Here is a 19603-nt window from a genome sequence, read left to right as displayed (position 1 = left end):
AAACGCAATGGCAAGCCACCTCTGCTCATCTATTGCTCTTCAAAACGTGATGAAGCATAGCCATGAGTTTGATTTATTTATTTTATTTTTGTCCGCCTTTCTCATTGAGACTCGAGGCAGGTTACACAGTCTGAGATTAGTACAGTCAATATCAGGAACATTTTCATAAACAATGCCATAGGGCAAATAGATACAAGTTCACAAAGACATAGCATTAGCAGGAATCCAGTACAACACAGTGGTGAAGTCTATGGTTCCTAACTCATTAGCGGATCATCTGAGATCCCCTCCCTACAATATACAGTACTCTTATATGAGTAAAAAGCCTTTTTGAATAATTTGGTTTTGCATAGGTTGCGGAAAGCCAGGAGAGTGGGGGCTCTCCTGACCTCCTCAGGCAGGCCATTCCACAGGGTGGGGGCCACCACAGAAAAAGCCTGTGTATGGACTGCTGACGATTTTGCCAATGTGCAGGCTGGCACCTGCAGGAGACCCTGTTCAGAAGAGCAAAGCTGCCATGGAGGAGCATAGGGAGGGAGGTGGTCCCGTAGGTATGCCGGACCAAGGCTGTGCTCAGCTTTGAACTAAGCACAGTAACTAATGGGTAGCCAATGGAATGACTGCAGAATGGGAGTGATATTCATGTTCCTGCTCGCTCCTGAGAGCCGCAGCGTTTTGCACCAATTGGAGTCTCTTAGTTAGCTTGGAAGGGAGACCTATCTATGTATAATACTTTACAATAGTCAAGTCTTGATGTTACGATAGCATGGATCCAGGTGGCTAGGTCGGTCATGTTGAGGTAAGAGGAACTTGTGTTGGCTGCTTTCCAAAAAGAAATAAAAAGCATTGGGACCAGTTTGATCATGTAGATTGTAATACGAGTTGCAAAAATGCCTTGACTGGTTACAGACTTGTAAGGGTTGCTCAATCATGCTGGCAAAAGCAGCAAGTGGGGGGGAAGTGTGTGTGTGGGGGGGGGGATTAGAGCAGCCAGAGGAAGAACTTTCCCCCTCCCCGCAATTATCTTGATTACTTAAGATCCCTCCTCCACTTAGCTCAGCAAGTTAGGGTCGCTCTACACAAGACACCTTACGTAGGGACACTCAAGTGAAAGATCTTCCGCTTGTACTCCCATTGCCTTGGCCGCTAGGAAAATAAGAGCAGATGTGGTACCCAAGAAAGCATCTCATCGGTCTGAGCCGTAAATCTGGATCTTGCTTGTGATACGAATAATTTTAACGTCGTCTGTAATTTTAATTTTTTTAAAAAATTGTTGTAATTTGCTATCTATGTTTTGTTTTGCAAAGAGCATATACAATAAATTTACCTACCTACACAAGACATGTTACACAGGGACACTTAAGTGAGAAATCTTACACTTGTTCTCCCATTGTGGATACACATGCACTGCTAGGGAGACAGAGGACACTTGAATATAAGACCACAGAGAAAGTAAGTCACTTGAGCATCCCTGTGTACGATGTCTTGTATAGAGACTCTGAATTGCCACTTGATGGTACTAAATTAATATTATTCTACACTCTTTTATGTTATGGCTCCTTGTTTCAATTTTTCCCTCTTGCCCTATCTAATTAAAGAATTTTCACTATTTGTTGTTGTTACTGTTTTCATTGGTGGATTACTGCATGGACTCCACAAGCCACCCTAAAGATCATGTTTGATAAAAGGGTCATGTCATGTAAAAACAAATAAAAACTGAATAGATGTATTATGGGCTGGCGAGTTTCCTGGACTGGAACCCAGTGCATCAGATTTATTGAGCGAGATCTTCCGAGGGGCAGTTGTATATGCTCCAGCTGTGTTTACCAAGAAGGGTCCCTGTTTTCTTCTAGTCCCTCTAGCTATGTGATAAATCACTGTCAATGTGTGGACCTTTAGGGGTCAGCTGCTTAAAATATTTATTTTATCTCTTTATTCATTTATACACCTCTCTCTTCAATGGGGACACAAAGCAGCTTATATCATCCTCCTCTTCCTCATTTTAGCCTCACAAAAACCCTGCGAGATAGGTTAGGATGAGTATGTGTTAGTGGCCCAAGGTCACGCTAGGCCTCTGTGATTCTAGACTGATGCTTTAACCACTATACCACACCGGCTCTCAAGGGTCTGTATAGTCATTCATCCTCAGGGGTCATTTTGTAGAAAAAGAGCTGGAGGAACTCATTAACATAACTCATTAGCATATGCTACGCCTCTTGCCATCACCGGAAGTGGTTCATTAGCATGACTGATTTGCATATGCCACACCCCCTGACATCACCTATCCTGGCTGTTTTGGACCCAGTCCTGACCATTCAGGGCCAAAATTGGGCCCAAAATGGCAAAAAGGAGCTGAAAATGGCTGAAAAGGGGCCCAAAATGGTCAGGATCAGGCCGCTGCTGAGCGGGAGAGTGATTCACCACCTGTCAGAGGCCCGATCCGGGCCGTTTCAGCCCCAATCCAGGCTGAAACGGGCCCAAAATGGCCGAGTCAGGTGGGCAGGGCCACCTGACATGTGACCTCTTTAGGGAACTGCGTTCCTGCGCGTTCCCCCTCAAAATGAGCCCTGGCCATCCTACATTATCCTGGGCACAATTTAAAGCACTAGCTCTGACTAATAAACGTACTGTATATGGTAGATGTGTATTGAATGTGAAAATGAAATAAATTCTCCATTTAACAGCCCATAACAACAACAACAAAACCATGATTTTTGTTTTGTTCTTTCATTATTGCAGTCTTGCCTTTCTCCGGCTACTTGTTTTGGCTTGAGTGCCTTGAGGGGCAGTCGTCCTTCAGGCTTCCACTCCCCCTTCAAGTTCTCCGCGATCCTAAGCCAGTCACACCTCTCTTTGTTGAAATCAAGGGGTTTAGAAGGTTGCCACTCCCTGAAGAGATTCATCTGGTGCTTGGGTGCCCACACATATAAAAGTTTGTACATGAACAATCAGTCCGTGCGCAGCCTGCCATTTCATTCCCTGAAGCTGCTGTTTGGACACATTCATCACATACTGGGGGACCCTTCTATCTTGCTAATTACATTGGAAGCCCAAAAAACATCCACACCTCCCTTGGCTTTTAAAATAATGGAGTCTCGGTTATTGTAAGGTAAACAGTATGCAGCAGATAGATCAGAATTAGCTGCCAATTGCCTGAAGGAAAAATGTCCTGTTCCTTTATAATACAGGCTTACTGGAATGTTCCACATGGTAAAAAGCTTCACGGCCCATTTCCTCATATTAAGCCTCCATTAAAGGAACAGGACATTTTTCTCCAGGACTGTTGGCAACCCAGACTCAGCACCTTCAGTAAGTTATCATGAAAGGGGCAGGAGGGCTTGATAACTGGACTGACAATTTAGGTGTAACCAGGGGTCATTTCGTAGAAAAAGAGCTGGAGGGACTCATTAGCGTAACTCATTAGCATATACCACACCCCTTGCCATCACTGGAAGTGTATTAGGATAACTGATTTGCATATGCCACACCCCCTGACATCACCTATCCTGGCTGTTTCGGACCCAGTCCTGGACATTCAGGGCCGAAATTGGGCCCAAAATGGCAAAAAGGGGCTGAAAATGGGTGAAAAGGAGCCCAAAATGGTCAGGACTGGGACGCTGCTGAGCAGGAGAGTGATCCACCACCCGTCAGAGGCCCAATCCAGGCCGTTTCGGCCCCAATCCAGGCTGAAACGGGCCCAAAATGGCCGAGAGTCTGGTGGGCGAGGCCACCTGACTTGTGACCTCTTTGGGGAACTGCCGGAACTGCGTTACGGCGCGTTCCCCCTCGAAATGAGCCCTGGGTGTAACAAGCATGTCCCCTCTTTTCACCTGTGAAAGGGTGGACAGCATGGGATTATATGTACCGATACGGGCTTAGAAGGAAAAAATGGGGGGTCAAAAGAAGACAGGAAATGGAAGAAATATAATCTGCCCATCACTCATTTTGATTTGTATGTCACGTTGTTGCCTTAGGCATGTTTTCTGTCAGCAGTACTGGCATAAAAATACTCTCCCACCTTAGAAAGGTTACAAGCATCCGTATCATTCCAAAGAAAACTAAAAATGAGACCTTATCGAACTTGATACCAGCACCCCCCAACACCCCACGTATTCTAGTCTGCCTGGCAGCTTACCTAAGAAACCTCAGATCAGAACCTGAAATATCTTTTTTGTTTTTTATATACAGGCTGAGGAACAGTTCTGATAGAATTCAAACGCTTGCACTCCGTTTTGTTATGTTGGTTGGTCATAATATACAGTATTACATGGCTTTTGCTGTTGAATCTACCTCACATGATTATTGTACAGATTATGGAAATACATGTACAGGCAGCATTTTTGCATTCTATTGGTAGGGTTGCCAACTGCCTGGAGGAAAAGCCCCTTCACATAGTGTAATCTGCCTTGAGTCTCAGGGAGAAAGGCAGACTATAAATACTGTAAATAAACAAACAAAAGAGGCTTAATGGGATGTATTTACCTTGATGCCATGATGCCTGCAAATTTCCACACATTCAGCCTCTATAAAGAGACAGGACTTTTCTTCCCAGATTGTTGGCAACTATCTATTAGCAATGCTATGAACTCAATATGTCCTTGTTTTTACATATGCCCTAATATTCATTTAGGCATAAAAAATGTATAACAGAAACAGTATTTTCCTTTTTTTAATTATACAATTCACAGTTAAGAAACCTATTGATAATGTACACCGTTCCTCTTATTGCCGTCATGCACTCTTGAGGATCTGTTTTCAAAAAGGAAATACACATGGCTCTTGGTTGTTTTTAGTAGAGATGCCAGAATACTATCGTTCCAAGAAGCTGGTGCAAAGTGCAAAGTCAACCAAAGGCAGACAGCGGAGGGGTCGGCCGCTTTAAGGAAATTAATCAGTCCAAAGTTCCAAAAGCAATAGGCAGCAGATGACAAACTAAAACACCAGCGTAGAACAAATCAAAGAACGTGGAGGAGTGAACACTGAAATTGGAACGCGGACCAAAATCAGCTCATGACATTCAACAGAGATTAAAGCGTATTTGGAACCTTAAGTCTGGGGTGGAGAGAACACAGGCGACCAATAAACCGCTGGCTGATTCCCGACTAATATGGCATGCCCATAGGTTTTGGGGCGTAAAGACTGAAATCAAAGGAGCGTGCTGCCATTTTTGTAAAGGGTTTCACCACGATGACACCACTTTTTCAACTGTTACCATGTATGTGTGCAAGAAAGTGTTTTTAAACAATATGCTTATTTTAAAACTCCTTTGGTTAAGCAGAGCTTCTGACTGAAAAACTGAAGTGTTACTATTAGAGTTATGAATAAATTCACTCCCTGACATTTTGTGGTTGGCTCCATCTGCTACGATGGCCATTTTGTGGTTGCACTCACAACTTTGCGTCAGAATTGCAATCGTGCCTGCAGATTTGAAATTCCTTCACCTTATATTCGATCACCTCTTTCTGCTGCGTAATGCCAGGTCTCCCTTTCTACAGATATACACAGCTGCAAACATTTCGTTTCTTTTTAAAGCAGGAAACAGCAGCTTTAAAACCTCATACACACACAACCATCTCCCCACAACAATACAATTACTCCTCGGCCCAAATCCACATCAACTGGATAGGACATTATTACCAAATGATGGTTCTCTTGCGCTACGGCTAAAACATGGAAAGTGTACGCACAGGGGAGAGGGGTCAATCTATATTAGAAATTGAATAGCTGTTCCTTCTTACGAAATCCTAGGAATCATTGTTCTAGATGACTCAAGTAGATGAGCCGTGAAAGATCCACAATTGAAGATGGAATTGCACTGAAGATCTCAGCAGACTCACTGGGTGGAAAGGCATTGAACCTTTTCTTCCTAGGCTATGATTTGAAACTCCAGAGCTGCAGTGAGCCAGGGGAGTGAGGCAAGACAAGGTCAGGAGCAGGTACCTATCTTTTCCCCCTTTGCTGAGTTTCTTGCAGCTTCACAGGGGCATGTTCAGGGCTTTTTTCCAGGGGGAACACGGGGGAACGGAATTCTGGAACCTCTTGAACATGGTCACATGGCTGGTGGCCCCACCCCGATCTCCAGACAGAGGGGGGTTTAGATTGCCATCCGTGCCGCCAAGCGGTGCGTAGGGCAATCTCAACTCCCCTCTGTCTGGAGGTCAGGGGGCGGGGCCACCAGCCATGTGACCATTTTCTCTGAGGGCAACCCACTGAGTTCCACCACCACTTTTCCCAGAAAAAAAGCCCTGAGCATGTTAAATAGCAGATGAGGGATGAAAGGAAAGAGTTAAAAACCTTCTCCGCCTCCTCCCAATGATGCTTCACCAATATTCAAAGCAAGATCGCAAATTAACACCTTGCCAAGTTTGGCTTTTGTTGGGAAAAGACTTAAGGGATCGCTTACCCAGAATTCTCAGCCCATCAGTTCTAACAGCAACTCCCCAAGATTCTTTGGGGGATGCTACGACAGGAAAAAGTGGAACGAAACCACTTTAAGAGTTTGTAGTGTAGGTTACAGAAGCAGATGGACAACTGACATTCAACCAACAGTTCTGTTGCATGGATTTTAAGGCAACTCCTCGGCAATGGGATCCCAAGGGGGAATTTTCTTCATGGTCCCATCTGTAATCCTGGCTGAAGAGGAGAGATGCAGAAACCGGTTGTTTGGCCGTTTATGATGGTTTGGCCAGCCAAAAATGAAACAATAGTCCATGTGGCATTTAATTTCATTACGACCATCAGGAAGTGGGATACACACTGGCGATAGATCCATGCTGTTGAAGCTAGCAATTTTCTCCTCCAGTGTCACCTAAACTCACCTGGAACCTCTGAGGATCACTGCTCCCTCAAAAAAGCAAATTCAGTATCATAGGGACTAGCTTCTTCAGGTGCACTCAAATTGATTTCAGGCATTTAAGGAGTGCAGCACGTTGGGGACAGAGGGGAAGATCCACAACCAACCAAAGCTCTTCGTTTTAGTTTCCGCAGACCTGACAACAGCTCAAAAAGGAGAAAAATGAGGGAAGAAACTCTTTGTATCCGGCCCTAAAATGTCACCAGCCAGCAGAGGAAAATGCCTAAGTGGATGGAGGCTGCCCTCCCTGCGTTGCGCCGAGAGCAAATCTTGTTTTGCTAGGAGACTTGCTCAGTAGGCCTCATCTGAATATCCCCAATCTGGAAGAAAAGAGTTTTCAAAACAGTCAGTGCAGCAAGATGAATGAGGCGTTTCTGTCGATTTATGCTTCCTCTGGTGACTGACATCTCCCCTTGCTGAAATTCCTTTTCAGAAAACCTCCCTTTCTCATCTTCCAAGAGTTTATGGCTGGAGGGGCCATGGTTCAGCGGTAGAGCATCTGCTTGGCATGCAGATGATCTCAGTCTCCGTGATCTTTAATTAAAAGGATCAGGTAGCAGCTGATGTGAAACACCTCTGCCGGAGACCTGCCAGTCACAGTTCACAATCTTGACCTGGACAGACCAACCCCCTGACCCAGCAGCTGCTTGGATACAAATGTTTCATCACCACAACAGCCCAGTCAAGTAGTTTAAGATGACTGATCTAAAGTCATCTAGTGAGGTTCACAGCTGAATCCAGGGCTCCCCAGTCATAATATCGCTAACCAGGGCTTTTTTTCAGCTGGAATGTGGTGGAACGGAGTTCCGGAACCTCTTGAAAATGTTCACATGGCTGGTGGCCCCGCCCCCTGGTCTCCAGACAGAGGGGAGTTTAGATTGCCCTCCGCACTGCTCCAGCCCTGTCACTAACCACTACAGAACACAGCTGCCATGCCTCCCTCTTCCAGATGTTTCAGTGCCCATGAAACCACTGGAAAGGGAGTCTAAGGAGACATCTCCTGGCAAATCTCTTGGAAGAGAACGTGTTGAACCTGGTGAAAAATCTCCGCCAACCATCCCTTGAGTTCCCGATCGCAGAAAGCCTCAGCTACTACTCAAAGGTATTTGGCGGCCCCCACAAGGCATTGTTCCAATACTGCCCCTTTCCTCTCGTGCTGTTCATCCCAGATCTTGGGTTTCACCAAAGAAATTAATGAGCAGTAGATTCAGGATAGAAAGAAAGACGGCTGTTCTTCGCACAACATATAGTTAAAATTGTGGGGCACCTTGCCAAAAGGGGTGGTGACAAGCCAATGGCTTAGATGGCTTTAAGAGACAATTCATGTCGGGATGGTTACTAGCAGGGCTCATTTCCAGGAGGGATGCGCCGAAACGGCGTTCCAGCAGTTCCCCCAACCGTCAGGTGACCCCACCCACCTGACTTTTGGATATTTGGGGTTGTTTAGGCCTCGATTGGGGCCAAAACGGCCCGGATCGGGTCACTGCCGGGTGGAAGAAGCCTCCCCTGCCTGGCACCTACCTGATCCAGGCCGTTTTGGGCCCGATCCAGGCCAAAACGTGCCCCAAATGGCCATTTTGAGCCCATTTTGGCCTGGATTGGGGCCAAAACGGCCCTGATTGGGCCACTGCCAGGTGGGGGAACACTCCCCTGTCTGCCAGCAGCCGAATCCCGGCCATTTTGGCCCAATCAAGGGGCGTGGCATATGCTAATGATTTATGCTAATGAGTTCCTGCCACTCTTTTTCTACAAAATGACCCCTGGTTACTAGGCCATGGTAACTAAATCCCACGTTCGGAAGCAATGTACCTTTGAATACCAACTGTTGGGTGGCAAACAGGGAGTGCTTTCATGCCTTGCTTGATTTCTACCCCTCTCTCCGGCTAGCCCCTTTTAGAAACAGGATGCTGGGCGATGTGGACTTCTGGTCTGTTCCTGAAGGGCTCTTCTATGTTCTTACATTTAAATCCCTTTTACATGTCATTCCAAGGTGACAAGGGTTTTGGTCACTAAACATGACCAATAGATATATATGCACATGTTTTCGGGGCAGGGGGGTGTACAGGAGCCAGCCAGAGGAGCACATCAACTCAGGTGAAGATAGTCCCTATGGCTGAGGACACATCTAAGGCAGAAGCTTAGAGGCACTGTTAGCAGATGTGCGGCCTAGCGGAGGGAAAGATGTTCCTTCCTCTTTCAGTCTTGAAGTACAGAAAACAAGAGGCACGCTTTCACAAAGGCCTACCTGTACATGAGGTGGAGCACTGAGGACGTATATGACAGCATTGGCCATATCCTCTGCTTTCAGACACTGAAGAGAGAAAAACGAGAGTTGGCACTTGTGTCATGAAGGCAGGACAGAGATAAGACTTCCACTGTCCCTCCTCTGTATTCATGATTAACCCTCACTTTTAAAGACAGACCCTCAAGCTTTCCTCTATCAAATTTGATCCCAGCCTTCTTCCAAAGAGGTCAACGTGGTGCACAAGGTTATGCCCCCTCCCGCATTTTATCATCACAACAACCTTGTGAGGTAGGTTAGGTTGAGCATGTGTGACTGGTCCAAAGTCACTCAGAGAGCTTCCATGGCAGAGAGGGAATTTGAACCCAGGTCTAAATAATTCTAGTCTGACACTTTTGTCAATTACATCACCCAGGCTCTCAAGGTGTTATCTCTTCTCCAGCATGGGGGTGAGGGATACTCCCATCATGCCCTGCTGTGAATTTCCCAGGACCGTTCTGTCAGTCTTAGGAGCTAGGGGCTTCAACTTGGACCCGGAACAAATCCCTGTATCCTCATCTGACTGGAGGAGCAGTCCAAGCCCAGATACGGACACTACAGAACAGACATCCTCCTGATACTGAGAGGTGGGGCTTTTTTTCTGGGAAAAGAGGTGGTGGAACTCAGTGGCTTGCCCTCGGAGAAAATGGTCACATGGCTGGTGGCCCCGCCCCCCTGATCTCCAGACAGAGGGGAGTTGAGATTGCCCTCCGCGCCGCATGGTGCAGAGGGCAATCTCAACTCCCCTCTGTCTGGAGATCAGGAGGCGGGGCCACCAGCCATGTGACCATTTTCAAGAGGTTCCGGAACTCCGTTCCCCCGCGTTCCTGCTGAAAAAAAGCCCTGCTGAGAGGTAAGCAATAGCCAATCTTCTGCTCCTGCCTACTATCAGCGTTGAGGCCAGCCATACTCCTTCAGTCCAGGCAACCAAGACTGTTTCCCTGCCTACTTATCTGGGGTCCCTCACGCCTGCTTATCTGGGGTTTCCCATGGCCTACTTGGCACGTCTGGAAGTGGCGTGACCTCTCCACGCTGTCTCTGAATTTCAACCCATCTTCCCTCCACTGCTTTCAGGTCCCCCTCTATCCATTTTTATTCCACCCTTTCTCAAAAGGAGCTTAGGATGGTGTGCATGCATGCCACCTGCCACTCACAGCCTACAATACCCTGATGAGGGAGGTCAGACCGAGAAGGAACGATGGGCCCAAGACCACCCAACGTGGCTCGGGGCCAAGTGAGGATTTGAACCCAGGCATCCGAAGCCCGAGGCCAATCCTCCCACCACTACGCCACACCGGCTCACGCAGAGCCCTGCCAGCTGATAGGTCTGCCTCTGTCACAACTCGGGGCAAACCAGACATCTGAGGTAACCCAGCAGAGCAGCATTCATGACCGCCTGTTCTTACTGACTCATTAGATTCATACTTTGCTTCTTTTGAGCCAAACTGGCTTCAAAGGCAGCTGGAAATTCAAACACTGTAACACTCCACTAGGCAACCATGGTTGCCCCTGAAGCAAACTGCCAGAACTCTGACTGGCTGATGCGAGCGGCAGTTTGAATTTTTGGAGAAGAGAGGAATCCTTTCCCACACTGGAGAGACAGCTGCCCTCACGGGTCAAGGCAGTGAAAACGGGGAGCAGGTGACTGAGGGGTGGCACCTTTGTCTTTGCTCCAACTCTTGTTCCAAGCTTGTCCCTTTCCAGCACCCCCCTCCCCAAACCTCCCGCTGACCCAGTTTCCACAAAGACCAGGACATTTTTGAGGAGCCTGTCTTAATGCACACAGATGCCAAAAGGTTTTAAGAAGCCTTCTCCCCACCACCAATGGATGAAATCACTTCATCCACAGATGGAGTTCATAGTCTTCATCGGTAGACCGAAAGGATTCAAATCAGTCTTTGTTTTCCCCACCACATTTGTTCGCTCGGTCACTTACACGAATGCTCTCGTACGTTGCTGCAGCTCTCTCGGGATCGTTATCATGGAGTTTAAAAGCAAATCCAGTCTCTACCAGTCCCGGCGATATGCACTAAGAAGAGAGAGAGAACAAAAAAGCAACATCCTAACAGGGTTTGTAACTTACTTTTTCAACAGAGAAAAGAGTCCAGTAGCACCTTTAAGACTAACCAACTTTACTGTAGCATAAGCTTTTGAGAATCACAGTTCTCTTCATCAGATGCATGACACATCTGATGAAGAGAACTGTGATTCTCGAAAGCTTATGCTACAGTAAAGTTGGATAGTCTTAAAGGTGCTACTAGACTCTTTACTATTTTGCTACTACAGACTAACACGGCTAACTCCTCTGGATCTTTTTCAACAGAGGATTCAAACCTGGTTCTCCCAGATCCTAATCCAACACTGTAGTCGCTACACCACACTGGCTCCCTCTATCCAATTGGTAGAGACTTTGCCCTCCAGGGAGGAAGGCTGTTGCACTTCTGCATAAACCAATGTGCTGGGTTTTTACATCTCAAACAGCCACTCGTGTAGAGACAAAAGAGGCTCATTCTTACCCTTCCCTACCTTGTTAGGAGCAAAAGCAAAGTACACCTGCAATTTTAATTCAGGGTTGGGAGAGTGTCATCTCTATGAGCAGTTGAAGAATTCTTGAGGCACCCTATTAACAGATCTGTTTTTTGGGGTACATGTTGTGTAGAATCCTACCGGCCTGTATTCCCTAGACTTGTTTTCACAAACTGCCAAGTAACTCCAAGCTAAGCTCACCGTGGCTCGTATGTGTGTCTTTGCTTCTCGGAGTTCCTGCCGTAGCCCTTCTGTCAATGCTGTGACGGCATATTTTGTGGCACTGTAAAAATGCACCACAGACTGAGGGACCACGCTATGGCCGTTCATGCTGTAGAGGAACCAGAAAAGAGAGAAAGAGGAAAATAACAGAAACACCCCAAAAGCACAGATCCAAAGCCCAAGAAACTCCTGAAAATGACACCAATCAAAAGGAGAAATCCACTACACCATCTTGAGCTTTTGTGGCCAGGCTCTTTCTCTCGCAGCACAGGATCCAATGAAGGTTTCACGATATCTGATTTGCCAGAGCGTGGAAGCTGGTGGCTAGGGGTTGCTTTGGTCCTCATGCAGGACTGGAGAGCCTGCTGGCTTCTGGCCCCTCCATTGCCTGCCCAAAGGCTCGGGTGCACAGATGAAGGGGCTTGTCTTAGCATCCATTTCCTCTTCCTGTTCTCCACACTTGAATCAGCTGTTGGCATAGAGCTGTGGACTTGATCCTATGTGTTTACCTCCTTCCTTCTGTCCAACATCTGCTTGCAAACTCTACCTCCTCCAGCCTCGCCTACAATGTCTGGCTCTCAGCAAAAAAGCAGCCATGTCCCCACTGCCTCAGCAACCAGGCCATGTCCTTCTTTGAGGCTGCACAGTTTCTTGTCTCACTGCCACTTCTGCTGTGAGAGATGCAGTCTTTACCTCCTTCTAGGTGGTGTATATGTGTGTTTGTGTGTGTCATGGGAACGATAAGGGTCAAGAAACCTGCAGGAATTTCTCAACTGGCCTCCAATACAACCTTCTACCAAGAACTTCCCTTGATCATCCTCCTCCACTCCTTTCTACCACGCAGAACGATGCACAGGCAAAGGGCTTGCCTCTCTTGTGTGCTCAGTAGAGCCCTTTGCCTGCCTCGCTTGTTCTCATATACAGGCAAAGGGCTCTTCAACCTTCTCTCCAGAATGAACCAAGTTATCTCCTAATCATGTACTTTAGCTGCTGAGTCCCATTCAACAACCCAAACGGGAGTGGGTGGCTGAGATACGTTAACTGGAGAATCCTGACAAAGCTGCTCCTCTTCAGACAGGGAAGCAAAAGAGCCCTATGCCTATATCTCTGTTTACACAGGAATAATTCGGGGGTCAATCTGGCCCTTGCTTAATTCAAGAAATGGCCCTTGCTCAAAATTAGTTGCCACCCAGGACCATAAGGTGTTTCTTGCTCACAAATGGACCTTCTGCCCATGGAGCATTTCCCACTGGGAGCAAAAGAGAATTGCCATTCATCTCCCCCACCTATTAATGTTAATGATATGGCCATCGTCAATGTCTCGCTCCTTCATGGACTGGTACGCTTCTCGGGTGCAGATGCTCACAGCCATCACGTTGACCTGAAAGAGAAGATAGGAAGGGGCAGCTAGAACATCTCAGAAGCGCTAGAACATTTGGGGGGGGGGGAGGTAAATATTCAGGGCCCAGGGAAGTACAATATTATTCTCTTAATGGCTTTTATTGATTTATTTATTTATATTCAATTTATACTCCACCCTCCCCACACCAGCAGGCTCAGGGTGGATCACAACAAAGCTTAAAAACACATTTCACAGTTCAGGCCATTAAGACCATTAAAAGCATAAAATACTTACATACTGTAGTTTAAAATACCGTATCTATATAAATACAGAAACAAAAACATAGCAGCACAAAATCTGGATGGCCACCTTTTCGCCATCCCCAAAGCATTTTTGGAGACCAGGAAGATATGTGGGAGACGGAAGGTGTCACAGGAAGGGAGGGCATATACTTTCTTCCCCCTGGCTGGGGGGCGGGGGCACTGCCTAGTATCAACCATATGCCTGGCAGAACAGCTCCGTCCTACAGGCCCGGCGAAATGCTAATGAATCTCGCCGGGCCCTGGTCTCATAAGACAGAGCGTTCCACCAGGCTGGGGCCAGGACTGAAAAAGCCCTGACCCTGGTCGATGCCAGGCGGGCCTCCCTAGGGCCAGGGATCTTTAATAGATGTTTATCGCTCGAGCGAAGAGTCCTCCAGGGTTCATATGGGGAGAATTATCTTCTACTTACTTATGCGTGGAAGCTTGTGGGAGGGTTCTGTTCTGTTTTTAAAACATCATATAGAGTGCTATTGTATGGATGTCAAAGTTGGAAAATGAAGAAAGAGGACAGGAACAAAACTGATTTATTGAAAAGGTAGTGTGGGAAGAGAGTTTTACAGATACCATGGACTGATGCCCAGTTATATCTGTTGATGGACGGCTGGCCTGGCTCAGCCCCAGATGTCCTGGAGCGGGCTTTTGAAGCTGTGACTGGATGGTTGGAGCAGAATCGGCTGAAATTAAACCCCACGAAGACAGAGATCCTGTACTTGAGTCACGGGTGTGTGGATTCGGGGCTCCAGCTTCTGGCCCTCGATGGGGCACTGCTCACGCCAGTTCCGAGAGTCAGGAGCCTGGGGGCGATCCTAGATGCCTCCTTGAAAATGGGAGGCCCAGGTTGCAGCGGTTGCCAGGTCTTCTTTTTTCCATCTTCAGCAGACCAGGCAGCTTGCCCCCTATCTTTTGCCCTGTGATTTAACTACAGTGATTCAGGCAATGGTCACCTCTAGGTTAGATTACTGTAACACACTCTACGCAGGGCTTCCCTTGAGTCTGATCTGGTGGTTGCAGCTGGTCCAAAACGCAGCGGCTCATGTCATCACCAGAGTGCCGAGAAATGCACATAGTACACCAGTACTGCACCAGCTGCATTGGTTACCAGTGGAGTACTGAATCAAATTCAAGGATTTGGTATTAACCTATAAAGCCCTAAGTGGATTGGGACCTGCGTATCTTTGGGACCTTCTCTCCCCATATGTGCCCCAGAGGATGCTTTGATCAGCATCTATTAGTGGTCCCTGGCCCCAGGGAGGCCCGCCTAGCTTCGACCAGAGCCAGGGCCTTTTCAGTCGTGGCTCCAACCTGGTGGAACAGTGTGTCCAATGAGACCAGGGCCTGGCAGGATTTGTTATCTTTCCACCGAGCCTGTAAGACGGAGCTGTTCCACCAGGTGTATGGCTGAGGCTGAGCTGGGCCCCCACCGGCCGAACAGAGGAGAATGGGTTCCTCCCTACTAGAGGCATCCACCATCTAACTTTTTAAGTAACTTTTTAAGTGACGGTTGGGTAGCAGATTGATTGATTATTTCTGTGCTGCTTTTTGTATTATTATTATTGTTGTTGTTGTTGTCGTTGTTGTTGTCGTTGTTATTATTAATGTATTACATTTCTAACTCGCCCTTCCCACGAGCAGGCTCAGGGCGAGGTACAACAGTTAAAAAATATAATACAAATATTAAAACAATTCATAAAACAACAGTTTATCATAAAATCAACAAACAGATCATTACTGTCCCAAGATGCGGTCAATTCCAGATTCCTGCCCATCAGCATACAGGAGGAGGGAAGCGGACAGATAATGTGCTGCAACCCATACGTGGGTTAGCAAACGAATGGGCACTACATAGCCCCGTGCTGTACCCATATGTTGGGCAGCCGGCCGGTGGACACTGTATAACCCCACACTTAGTGGGGTTAGTGGGGTTGAATCCTTAGTGGCCTGGTGGGACATCTCCGTCTTACAGACCCGCCGAAATGATAGAACATCCCAATGGGCCCGGGTGTCCTCAGACAGAGAGTTCCACCAGGTTGGGGCCAGGACCGAAAAGGCCCTGGCCCTGGTCAAGGCCTGTTGTACTGTTTGATATTGTTGTTTTAAATTGTTAAATGTAGGTTTTATTGTAATGTTTTCATGGAATGTAATCTGCTCTGAGCCTGCTGGTGCAGGGAGGGCGGAATAGAAATTGAAACAAATAAATAAAATAAATAAAAAAGACAAATAAGTAGGTTCTAGTTTAAATCAAGCCTGAATTCTCCCTAGAAGCTCAAATGACTAAACTGAGGCCTGCATACTTGGGTCACATCAGGAGAAGACTAGACTCTCTGGAAAAGACAATGAGGCCGTAGGAAATGAGAAAACCCCAACATGAGACGGTTTGACTCAATAAGGGAAGCCACGGCCTCCAGTCTGCAAGCCCTGAGCAAGGCTGTCAATGACAGGACATTTTGACGTCATTCATTCATAGGGTCATCATAAGTCAGAAGCCGCTTGATGGGGCTTAACATTCATACAGAGTGCTAAGTTAAGAACATAAAAATCTGGGTCAGACCAAAGATCCATCTGAGCCCAGTATCTTCTTTCCAACAGTGGCCAGCAAGATGCCTCTAGGAATCCTGCCCACATGCAATGAAGTCAGCAGCCCTTCCCTTTATGTTTTACCCAGGAACCTGGAATTTAAATGCAGATTGCCTCTGAATTTGGAGGCCCTATTCTGTTTGCAGTAGAGCACTCTGGAAAGCCTCATGCAACAGCATGAAAGCCTTTACTCCATCTTAATTGCTTGAGCCCAGAACCTGGTACTTGGGAGGTAGATTGTTCCTGAATATGGAGGTTCTATTCCTGACCATGACCCTTTCTATGTCCATTTTCTTTAAAACAATCCAATCAGAAAGAGTGAGATTCTGGAGCCTGTTCTAGTGGTACAGATCAGCAGGCCTCCCATTCATTTCCAACGCTCAGTTATGCAAATAGAGCCCCTTTCCAGAATAAAAATGGTTTTGCCTTCACTTGTAGCTTAAGGTGCACCATTTCTGATCTTAGGCACTGTTGATGCTGACATTATCTGGAACATGTTCTCTGAAAATATCTGGGTACAGGGATTCAATGCTGTGTTAATCTCACCTTTCATTTAAAATCAAGGCAAGCTGCTAGCCCTCATCACTGCAAAGACCACATGTTGGTCCAAATAAAAATAAGTTCAGCAGGCTTCCTTGATGAATTGGTTTGTTTGCATTTTTAAAACCTTTTTTCTCATCCCAACTTTTGCTTCTAAAGTTGCTTGTAGGCATCAGAATTGAATACAAGGGGTAACTGAAGTCTGATACTAAAATTTGAGGAGAGGAGCGGTCAGCTGGACCTAGAGCCAAGCACAATGGAGAATGCCTGGATGCTTCATTCTTTGGACAGCTTTGCCAATGACAGGTAATACAGAAAAATGGTCCATTAATTTGATTTTGCTGACCGTGGGGGAGGTGTATGCGCGCTCAACCACTGGGAATCTTACAGTGCAATCTTATCCTGATTTACTTAGCAGCTCTCAACAGAATAAATGGCCATTGTGTGTTGCATTTTTACAGTGCCACAAGATACACTGTTGTGGTATTGACAGAAGGACTACGGCAGGACTCCGAGAAACAAAGACACACACACACGAGTTGAGTGCTGCCTGGATGTTTGCTGTTGACACCTGTTTTAACAAACTGCTGCAGGCAGGGGGCACCCTTACTCTGTGAAGTCTAACTGAAAACAAGGCCTTAACATTTTTGGAAAGTTCAGCCGTCAAAAAGATTTTCTAAGAGGGGAACTACACAACACAAATTACCTGAGTTTGTGCCAGTGTACAAATTTGTGTGTGGTCTTACATTCATGTGCGGGCTTTCCCCCAAGCAGAACACGTGTCGGCTAATTTCATGGAATCTCTGGGTGTGTGGTTGCATTTGCAAGTGTTTGGGCTCGCAACTATAGAGTCACTAGCGCAGAGCATCCGTTTTGCTCCGTTTCTGCTCTCTCTCCCACAGTGTTTGTGTCGTTCTTTTCATTCTTGTTGGGAACAGGGTGGTGCAATTGCTCCAATTAACTTGTTTCGCCATTGCTTCTCTAGCGTATCCTCCCTGTTCTGTTAAAAGCTGTAGTGGCCACAAACCACTTTCATTTTGTTTTCTAACATGAACTTTCTTTTTCATGATTTTTAAAAGCTCTGCAATTCCATGCTTGATCGCCGCCGCCTCTTTCATCTGTTATCCCTCACTTGGTTGTTGTTGGGATGGAGAGCGTGATCCAAGACTGCATGATGTGGCTGGTTTAACCCTTTGCTTGGCAGGATGCTTTTTGTAAAAGTCAAGTTAAAAGGTAAAGGTAGTCCCCTGTGCAAGCACTGAGTCATTACTGACCCATGGGGGGACGTTGCATCATGATATTTTCTTGGCAGACTTTTTACGGGGTGGTTTGCCATTGCCTTCCCCAGTCATCTACACTTTACCCCCAGGAAACTGGGTACTCATTTTACCAACCTCGGAAGGATGGAAGGCTGAGGGCCAAGCTACACATGACGAATGACACTTGAACAACAAGTGTATTTCTCCCTGTTCACTTGCCCTCCACTCAATCCACTTGCCATTCAAGTGTCATTCGTCATGTGTAGCTTGGCCCTGAGTCAACCTTGAGCCAACTACTTGAACCCAGCTTCCGCCAGGATTGAACTCAGGTCGTGAGCAGAGATTGGACTGCAGTACTGCAGCTTACCACTTTGCATTACTTGGTTGAAATTATGGCAACTGAGGCATTTCTCCCCTTTCCTTCTTCTGAGCATTAAAAAATCCCCTAACAAGGATTTTACATACTGCTTTTCTAGAAGACATGAACGTGTTTAAATGATGTATTACAGCCATCCTTTCCCTGTTTCTTTTATACTACCACCCCCCCCCCACACACACACCAATAATTGTTGCAAAAGCTCAAAATTTCAAGCTGCCCTTCTGGTAAAGAAGCCCCAGTGTGGCTGTGCCTGGAGGACTGAGCCAGCCGCCCTTCCCTTATCATCCACATGAGCAAAGACAAGGCGAACATGGAATTGAATGCCCCCACCCCCTGTCTCGGAGGACCTGGAATGAAACTCATGCCCGTCTATCCACGGGATCGACAGGTGTGTGACTGCATGAGCAAGCGCACAGAAGAATAATAGGAAAACACATGTAAGTTTGTTCACTTGCACAAACTCAGATAACTCGTCTCAGAGCCAAGCTACAAGTGAGGAATGACACTTGCCTGGCAAGTGAACAGACTCACGTGTATTCCTCCCTGTTCACTTGCCATTCACTTGCTCTCCACTTGATCACTACGTGATCAAGTGGAGCGCAAGTGGAGGGCAAGTGAACAGGGAGGATTACACGTGAGTCTGTTCACTTGCCAGGCAAGTGTCATTCCTCACTTGTAGCTTGGCTCTCATGGAGTTTCCCTCTAAGAGCCAGCTTGCAAACAGGAGAGATGGAGACTAGAATGGGGCGGCAAGAAGAGGGATCCCGTCCATCCAGTTGGCTATGAAGGTGTTCAAAATACTCCTCCAAACTTCTCCCTGAATTTTGGTATTCCAAATTATTTGATCTTAGTTCCCAAGCAGCACCAACGCACCAGTGAACTTCTAGATGTCGAAACTCTGTTCAGGCTGCTGTTTGTGTCCTGTCTGTGATTGTTTTCAATTCACATTAACCACGTGCTTCAACACATAGATGCATTAATTAATGTGCGGAACAGCAAAGACTTTTGACATAATTGCATCCAAGTTCCTTTCCATGCTGCGACTTAATTCAATTCACACTGATTAAACTCAGCACAAAAGGAGAATATTACTGCACTTTGTTCTAACCACTGCACTCAGGCACACTGCAAAGAAAAAGGGAAGAAACAATCTGAAAACTACAGCAGGTTATGCCAATTCTAAGTTTTAGAAATTTTCAAAGGTATGAAAATGGGCCAAGCCTCTCACCCTATATACCCCGGAGGGCACTTCACTCAGAAGGGAAACATCTTCTGGAGATCCCCGGCCCCAAGGAGATCCATCT

At 46.7% G+C, this 19603-nt stretch overlaps 1 protein-coding gene across 1 annotated transcript in view; it reads right to left on the bottom strand.

Annotated features, from left to right (window-relative positions):
- Window positions 1-6183: 6183 nt before the first annotated feature.
- DHRS11 (dehydrogenase/reductase 11) overlaps window positions 6184-19603 on the bottom strand; it is a 37572-nt gene continuing 24152 nt past the window's right edge. The window contains exons 3-7 of the mRNA XM_055001053.1: window positions 13169-13263; window positions 11862-11991; window positions 11071-11163; window positions 9099-9164; window positions 6184-7173 (exon numbers count right to left, since the gene is read on the bottom strand). Coding sequence (XP_054857028.1) covers window positions 7132-7173; window positions 9099-9164; window positions 11071-11163; window positions 11862-11991; window positions 13169-13263 — 426 coding nt within the window. The 3' untranslated portion in view covers window positions 6184-7131. The remainder of the gene's footprint in view (window positions 7174-9098; window positions 9165-11070; window positions 11164-11861; window positions 11992-13168; window positions 13264-19603) is intronic.

The sequence above is a fragment of the Eublepharis macularius genome, chromosome 17 (genome assembly GCF_028583425.1).
Source record: "Eublepharis macularius isolate TG4126 chromosome 17, MPM_Emac_v1.0, whole genome shotgun sequence".
Taxonomy (NCBI): Eukaryota; Metazoa; Chordata; class Lepidosauria; order Squamata; family Eublepharidae; genus Eublepharis; species Eublepharis macularius.
This window is presented reverse-complemented; position numbering and strand designations above follow the sequence as displayed.